Here is a 9,016-nt window from a genome sequence, read left to right as displayed (position 1 = left end):
TCCTACGACGTCAAGTCCTGCATAAAGGGGTTGAATAATACTTGTCTTTTTGGGAGTTGAACTTCTAATTTGTTTTTTGATAAAATTAATAACATAAAGACACCGTAAAGAACAACGGCAAAAAAAGGAGCTGTCTGTAATTCAAGATAATTTGTTACAAGACAAAATTTTTTTTTAAAATTTTAGAGCAGTGATATTAGTCCTCCGAAACAGATTATCAAAATGTTAGCCATTAATAATTTTCAAAAATCTTAATTTCGATTGTGTAAAACCTTGACTATAAAAAATAAGTATAGTTAAATCAAAAACCAATTTAAGCTATATACCAAGATTCAATTCAACAGGATAATTCATAGTATAGCTAAAAAGAGAGTATATATAATACTAATCAGGGTGCTCACAAAAGTAATTATAAAATAGTAATATCACAAGCTATAATGATTATACAGATCACTCAAAAAAGTATGTTTCCCACAACAGAAGCACTAGATAAAGCTGCTAGCATTAAATAAAAGAACAATTATACTACAGATGATGGTATAAAGTAAAAAATGTCTAAAGCACTAATATTTAACTTAAAAAGAGATAAACAATCTTGGCACTCTAACATTTCACTACACTACTCTAGAATAATGGAAGAAACACTTTCAGTTTTTGACATTTTTTTAAATTTCTCAAGAAATACTTTTACTAGGATTATTTTGCAACTTTAGAAGGAGCTTACTTCATGTGATTTTTCATACTTAGCAATAAAGTTTAAAGGTTTGAGAGACCTACAATAAATTATGAAAGATAACAATTATTATTGAACACCCTATGCCAGAAAATCAAGCAATAAGCTTGTAAAAAAATTCAAAAACTGAAAGTGTCTCTTCCATTATTGTAGGGTAGTGTATATTGGTACTATTCTGATGATAAATCTCAAAATTGTATTTTTGATAGCACTGAAACAACATGTCTGTTTGGGCTCTAGATACTACTTTATACCCTTATCAGTACCAAAATATAGAATGAAGATAAATATCTTATCACTGCCAATAGTATTTTATATATAGCATATATCTGTATTTTATATTTTACTTCTACTTTAAATAGAAGCACTTTAATTCTAAGCCTTTTATAATGGATTGAAAAGAAATTACAGCACAACGAAAACTGTCAATGCATTGATTAAATCTTTTAATTTTAACCTTCATCACAGAGAATTCAAATGTAAAAAATATCTCTCAAGTTTGACAAACAACTAAAATTTTATTGGGTTAACATATCACTACATTAAATAAATCAACATAACAGTCAATCATTATCAAAATTAGGCCTCACAAATGTTGTATTGTATCTATGAGCCTTTATTTTTAATCTATACTTTTCTTTCCTTTCTTCCTCAGTTTCTGGTTTAGGATGATACCTAATTGTATGCATTATATTCGCAACATATTCCTTTGCATCAAATTTATCAGCAGCTTCTATTTGAGTCAGCAACTCGGTGCGAAACTCTGTTTCTTTTCTTAATTGTCTCCTAAGTTTGATTTTCGCGAAAACAAATTTCATTTTCTTTCGCAGCTTTTTAAGCTTGTGCTTTCGCATTTTTCGCCTGCGGATGCGAATCATACGGATTGCTTCCTTTTTCTGAGGCCTCTCTGGTATTAAAGGATCAATTTTAGTAATTATCACCCTGTTATCTACGATCGACTTTGGAACTCGGAGCAAGTCCTCGTAGACTTTTAAAGTGTTTATTGTGATTGTTGGCATATAAAAGCTTTTGTGAGGATTGTTTGTGAATAAGTCAATAAACTTATTATTTTGATGATGCGCAACATGTTTGTCAACTACCAATGAGTCAAGTTTCTTCACAGGACTTGCTTCATTTTTTTTAATTGGTACTGCTTTATCCCATACAAAACTACTCAGATTACCTGCAAAAAAATTATTTAAAGATTAAAAAATAACGTAAGTTCAAAAGTCATACAGAAAAACTTTTAGTTTATAAAATCAAATCAAAAGTAAATGAGTTTTTAATGCTCCCAAACCAAAAGGTGTCCTTCAACAACTTCACATTTACTTGTTAACACTATCAGAATTTCAAACAGTCAGACAAATACAGGGCAGGAATGCATAGCCTATGGCCTCTGAAGCCTTCTGACATATCCAAATCAGGGGTCTGTTTAGAAGAAATTTGGGTCCGTTAACGAACCCTTCACAAAATATCTTTCCATAAAAACGGACCCTTCACAAAATATTTTAACTTAAAAACAGACCCTTCGCAAAATAATTTATGTTTTAATCGGACCCTTCACAAATTTGTTTATCTTCATTATTGTTTTGTTAATCGAATAAACTTTTCCCGGGGGGCGGGGGACAAAATAGAAAGACCACATGACTAAGTTTTGTCTTCGGCAGATGCTTCTTCCTCTATTCATCCGAAATGAATATTCTGCATTCAGCAGTATAGGGTAAATACCAAATATTTGCATGTTGCATCTCTAATTTAGTAGCAGCAAATGCTGTTTATTTTTGAAAATTTAATTTTTTTTAATTACAATTTAACAGTGTTGAGCATAATCTTGTATCTATTCACAATTTAAAAACTGCTAGAAAAAGTTTTTCGCAATAACAGGACCCTATTTGCACAAATTCACAAAAGCAGGACCCTGGTTGAAAGAATCTGACTTAACGTTTATTTTATATTCACAGATTACAAGTAATTGTTTCGCAATTTTACAAAAACAGGACCTTTCACAAAATGTCTGGACAGACCCCTGCAAATGCTGTGGTCAGAAAAACTACATTTTCTTTGTAGTTAACTACTACTATATTACAATTGTTAACTACTTTTTCTTTTTTTTTTAATGTAGCAACTAGAAACTACTTTAGAAATGTAGTCCCACTATTACTGTTTAAAGACAAACTTTACTGGAGGGCTTAATTTACACCCATGTTCAGAATGGTTTTGAATAGAAAATTGGCTTAGTTAAATATGAGGAGTTATTAAGAAATGTTAATTCATGTTTACATGAGATAGTTTGAATTGAAGTGGATTGAAAAAAATAGTGATAACATCGCGTCAAGGGGCATCAAGAAATGCACGAATTGAATTTTGCGAGCCGTAATAAAAAATAAAAAGATTTTGTTAAAAAAAACATTGAGAAAATTCGTAGCAATACTGACTAATAAAATGATCCAAACAGCACATCGATTTAGGATGGTATCAACACAAATCAAGCACATCAAAAACAGATTACTCAAATGTGCAACTCAAATTTTGTGTGCGGTAATGACATTGAAATTTTAAAAACCACGAGAAAATTAACGAGCTAACTTAACGAAGCTACTATTTTCTTCGACAAAAACACAACAATAAATTTAAAAAAGCATTATAATAACATAAATTGAAATGATAATTATAACCAAAACTTTTATACTCTGCATCTACATATTTATAGATTTTAAATTTAAAAAGCAGAGTAAAGAAAGAGTTGCAGCTGAAAAAAATACAAAAAAAATTTTTTTTTTCTTTTTTTCTGCAGAATTATATTCTAAAGATACTTTTCCTGTTCATCGGAAAGGAAAGAAATACTCTTGATTTTTCTGTTCTCATTTCGGAATTAAAAATATTGGCCAATGATTTATTTGCTTCAGCTAGAATTTGAAATTGATAAAAAAAAAATAATAAATAATAACAAAATTTCGGAAATCACAGAAATTTAAAAGATAATTCGTGCTAGAAATGATATTTTTTCCTTCATTTTTTGAAAGAATACCATAATTTTTTAAGAACATGATAAAAAAATTTATATTTTAATAAAATATGACTGTGAGTGGGGATTTTATTACAAATTCAGATATTTAGTACACCATGAAATTGGCGGGAGGGTGTAAATTCCATTCTAAAAATTAGTTTTTTCAGCAATCTAAATTCTATGACTTTTCATGATTTTTTTTTTTAAAAAAGTAGTTAAAATCATGACATTTCATGGCAAATTTTGTTCAATACTGAAATTCATGACTTTCCACGATTTCTCATGACTTTCCAGGTGGGCAGATACCCTGTTAATAGCAATAGAGAAAAGAAGAAGAAAAAAATCACTGATTTACAATGTTATCAAGCGTGTTGAAAAGTGATTATTAAAGTGTACGATCAAAACAGAAAGGATAAATGAAATTTGTGATATATGAATTTGTGATTTGTGAATAATCAATGCAAAATTAAGCCAACTAAAGAATTACATTGTGACAAAAAACATCAAAACAATTAATTTTTTTACTAATGAATACTAGGGATGTAACGAATATTTGGCCACTATTCAAATTTGGCCTTTTTGCTGAATATTCGGTTGGCCAAATATTCGGCAAAGTATTTTTTGGGNTAGATTTAATAAAGAATAATTTAGAATCATATTTTTTACTATGCATTTTATTAGAAACTGTTTTTACATATTTGTTAAGTTCTTAAACTTGTTAATTTATATTCTGAAAGACAAATGGAAAATTGAAACGAGATTACTTCATGCTGAATCATGAGTTTTGAGCTGGTGAAATTTTTTTTTTTTTTAAATTTTATTCAGGTAAGTCAATTTTGTCCTTTTTTCAGCACTTAATGTTTTAATAATTGAGAACTTTTCTTGTTTATTCATTATTTGTTTCATTTTTGCTAGTTTTTCTGTATTAACTAGAGCGCAGCATTATAACGAAGCGTTTATAATAGACTTTATTCTTTTGTTATCAATATTTTTCTATATGGTAAGATAGATAATAGGGTAACATAGAAAACTGTGATTCACAACGTTAAAGTTATGTTTCAAAACTAATTTTTAAAAAAAAAATTCTGTTTCTCTTTAGCTTTTCTTATTTGTAACTTTTCTTTTTATCAGCATTTTTATTATGATGGCATTTTTCAAAAAACACATCTCATTCTTTTATTGTCGCTTCTTCCAAAAATGTGGCAATGTGAAGAAGTTACATTGAGATTTTGAGCGTGAAATTTTTCATTTAAGAATTAAGAACAATTTATGTTTTGGTTTCTATCCAATTTTTTCTTTCTTTAAAAAGCTTTTATCTTCATCGATGTTTATATTACGATGCGGCAATTAAGAGCGCTTTAAATAGACCTTCAACTTTACTTTTTCTTAAAAATACAGTAATTGGAAAACTGAGATCAATTTCTCTTTCAAAAATTAAGATCGATTTCTATTTTTTTGTTCTGCGTTTGAATATAATCCTTTTTTTATTAGAAATTTTATGATAGCACTGCATTTTTAAAAGCATTTCTGAAAGCCATTATCTCTCTTTACGTTTTATGGAGATTTTTTTTAGTGAAAATATTATTTTTAGATTTTTAGCAGTAAAGTTTTGTTTTAAGATAGATTTTTTTTTATTTCTCTTTTTTTCAACATTACAACTAATAGGTTTTTTATTAGCCTCTGATGGTCAGTTTTTTATTTATCTTAAATATTTCTAATCATCTTAAACATTTTTTACCCTATACCATTTATACAACCAAGTTTTGATTATTTTTCAATAAAAACTAAACTTATTTATAAATAAAAGATAGTATTAATAAAAAAAATTTTATTGAAAAAAATATGTTATTCGACCATTTAATATTTGATATTAAGCCAATATTTTAAGCCAAATATGAAATATTTGGCCATATCACTATTCGTTACATCCCTACTGAATACCTTGTACATCAATAAACAGAAAAAAAGAAACATACCTCTTTTTGCAATATCTTTGCTTAGTGATGGATAGAACCATATAGGAGAGATAAATTTCTGAATAAACTGTCTGAAAGCCATTAAAACCTGAAAATAGTTTGCCATTAATTATAAATCATTTGTAAATTCTTATTGCTACAAAAATAAAAATCCAAATTTTGTATAAGACAAAAAAAATGAGCAAAATAGTTGCTTTTTGTAGCCTAAAGCATGAAAATAGTTGCCGAAAACTATGAAAATAGTTTTGCCCAAATAAGGATAAAAAAAATTTCAATAATATAATTACAATTTTATTAAATGACTTAATTGTCATATACCATGATCCATTTAGTCAAGTTGGTTGCAAATTTGCAATTATGATAATTTTTATATAAACGTTAGTGCTCAAGCATTAAATTTTAAGGTAAAAAAATTAGTATATTTTCAGAATAAAATACTTTTTCATTAAAAAAACATACTTTGTCTAAACTTTTTCGCTTTTATCAATAATTGATTTGANTCAAATTTGAAATTCTCACATCGTAATATCATATTAAAAATTGGGTTTTTTAAAATCATGCAGAATTTCGTAGCAATAACCGTTTAAAAGACGATCGATAAACAAACTAGACTTACAATAGAATCAGGGCAAATTAAGAACATTAAAAAGTGATGACTCAAATTTGCAATCGAAAATTTTCAACATCTTTTATTAAGTAAAAAGAATTCATTCTGTTCATAAGCTCCCGCGGGTAGCAGATTGTCATCCCAATTCATGTTAAAAAACATTGCTATGAGTACAGAAAAGTCTCCTTTTCATGAAAATACACTCTATAACAAAAAAATCGATGCACCAAGAAGGAGTTGTCCGATTGAAACGAAAATTGATGGATAGGAAGACAATGTACAGAATAGTAAATGATTAAAATTTGAGAACAATTGAATAATTTATTGCAGAGTTACAGTAACAAGTTCAATAAGGTGTAGACCCGTCTCTAGCCTGGATAGAGGCTGCCACACGGCGTGGCATAGACCGGTAAAGCTCCCGGATGGTCTCTTGCATTATTTCCTGCCAAATTCGATCCAATTGTCGAACGAGGTCATCAACATTCCGTGCCAGATGCAATCGCCTTCCCATCATATCCCATACATGCTCAATGGGAGAGAGATCTGGTGATCTGGCAGGCCAAGGAAGAGTTTGACAAGCTTGCAGACAGTTCATAGCAACACGTGCCGTATGTGGTCTGGCATTGTCCAGCTGAAAAACCAGACCAGGGCGCTGCGAAAGGAACGGTAGCAAAACTGGTCTTAGGATGTCGTCGACGTACCGCTGCGCAGTAAGTGTACCTCTAATGACGACCAACGGGGTCCGGCTGTCAAAGGAAATGGCACCCCAGACCATAATGCCTTGTTGAGGGCCGGTGTGGAGTGGAATAGTGAAGGCAGGATCCCCCCTCTGCCCTGTGCGTCTCCAAACACGTCTTCGATGATCGTCAGGACACAGTTGGAAGCGGGATTCGTCGCTAAAGACTATACGTCCTCAGTCGGCATCACATTCATGCATACGAAATTTCAAAGCAATCGGATGATTGCTTCTTGGTGCGTCGATATTTTTGTTATGAAGTGTAGTTGCTTTCTAATACTTCTCAGGCAAAATAAGTTCGACAAATAAAGTCGCCTCAGGTCAAAAATAGTTGCAAATAGTCGTCTGTGGTAACCCTAAGACCAAATAGAAAGGAGTCTACTGTCATATAATTAAATTAATTATGCAGCAAGGTTATTTTATAATTAGCAACACTGAAGTAAAAAGATAACTCTTATTTCTTTTGAAACTTCAATTCTATAAAATATTCAACAAAACATTACCTACATGTAATTTTAGAAAATATATCATTTGAAAGAATCAACTTTATTATAACTATTAGTTACATTCATAAACATTAGAAATATACAATAACTTTAGCTAAGTTTGAACTTGTAATTCTTTATTTTCTTTCAGAAGATTCAAGCCTGTTATGAATTCGTCAAACTTTCTCAAATGTTTTTTTTTTTTTTTCAGATGTAGGGTAATTTTTTTTAAATCCCACAGAACATCACAATAATTTATAACAGACCCTCTTCAACAAATCACTTTTACTTAGGTGTAAAGGTCAAACACTATAATCATTAAACACTATAATCATCACATCAAACACTGGCATAATAAATTATATCATATAGATATAGACGAAAATGTTGTAGAATATAAAAAGAGAGTGATATGATATCACCCTTTTGCTATTTTAAAAATATTTCTGTAAGATTGTTACGAGCATATTTCTATAAGATTGCGAATATAAGCAATAGAAATGTTCCAAATTAAAAAATTTATTAAATCGCATGAATTGCTACATCATCATCAATAAAAAGTGTAAAAAAGAAATTTTAAGGTTTAAATTTAACAAGTTTTCAATTGGGTATTTTAGCATAATTGATTAAATAAGCAGGATTTCCTCTTAAATAAAAATTGGAAGTAAAACATCATACAAAACTTTCCCCATAATAATAATATACTCAAGAAATGAAATTATAAGACATTATTATTATTTAATACCTATATTACAATACCGCACAACATACCGTATCCAAATGTAAACAAAAAGTATTTTTGATGAACACAGTTAAAGTTCGTCACAGTTAACGTGCTCGAATTTAAGAAAATTATCTAGGATGTTTTTATATCTCAGGAGTCGTTCTCACTACATTAAAAACTTTGTGGGTGTGACAATTGTTGTTGCTGTAGTTAATTTATGTTGCACTAGGGCTGCACAATGGGCTATTGGCGACGGTCTGGGAAACATCCCTGAGGTTTTGATCCGAAGACATGCCATCACAATTTTGATCCACTGCAGAGGGGATGGCACCCACCTTCGGTAGCCCGACGACCTGTGGGTTTGACAGAGAGCCTGATTGATTAAATTTTACCCACGAAAAAAACTACCAATCAAGTTCTCACACGCATTTGCAAGTTTTTTGCGTGTAATGTTGGCCCTGAAGATCCATATCACTGAGATATTTGGACAAATATGGTTGAGTTTTGAAGTCAATTCTAAAAAAGGTTAACAAGACATTTAAATCTGGCCCAAATACAGTCCCAGATAGCAATATAAGGTTTTTTTCACCCAACAAAAACCTTTTCATGTAAACCTAAAAAGGGTTTTTACACGGTTTACATGTAAACCTTCTAACCTTAAAACGAGGTCTGCGACAATCTGATCTATTCTACGCACATTACCCTAATCCAAAACCTTGNTTTTTTCTGTATATAAATATTTTAAATA

At 30.1% G+C, this 9,016-nt stretch overlaps 1 protein-coding gene across 3 annotated transcripts; it reads right to left on the bottom strand.

Moving 5' to 3' along the window:
* Positions 1-1,231: 1,231 nt before the first annotated feature.
* Positions 1,232-8,389, bottom strand: LOC107445011 (uncharacterized). 3 transcript variants are annotated; one of them, XM_016059320.3, is made up of 3 exons: positions 8,316-8,389; positions 5,717-5,804; positions 1,232-1,916 (listed from the first exon to the last, which is right to left on the bottom strand). In XM_016059320.3, exons 2-3 carry the CDS (start codon positions 5,796-5,798, stop codon positions 1,297-1,299), a joined length of 702 nt encoding a protein of 233 aa, XP_015914806.2. In that variant the 5' UTR covers positions 5,799-5,804; positions 8,316-8,389; the 3' UTR covers positions 1,232-1,296. The 3 variants fall into 3 exon arrangements, with proteins under 3 accessions (XP_015914806.2, XP_015914805.2, XP_042898166.1); XM_016059319.3 differs by having other exon boundaries at positions 8,290-8,386; XM_043042232.1 differs by lacking the exon at positions 8,316-8,389 and adding an exon at positions 6,333-6,374.
* Between the last annotated feature and the right edge of the window lie 627 nt (positions 8,390-9,016).

The sequence above is a fragment of the Parasteatoda tepidariorum genome, chromosome 9, assembly GCF_043381705.1.
Source record: "Parasteatoda tepidariorum isolate YZ-2023 chromosome 9, CAS_Ptep_4.0, whole genome shotgun sequence".
Lineage (NCBI taxonomy): Eukaryota > Metazoa > Arthropoda > Arachnida > Araneae > Theridiidae > Parasteatoda > Parasteatoda tepidariorum.
Note: the sequence above shows the minus strand (reverse complement) of the source record. Positions and strands in the feature narration are given on the sequence as shown.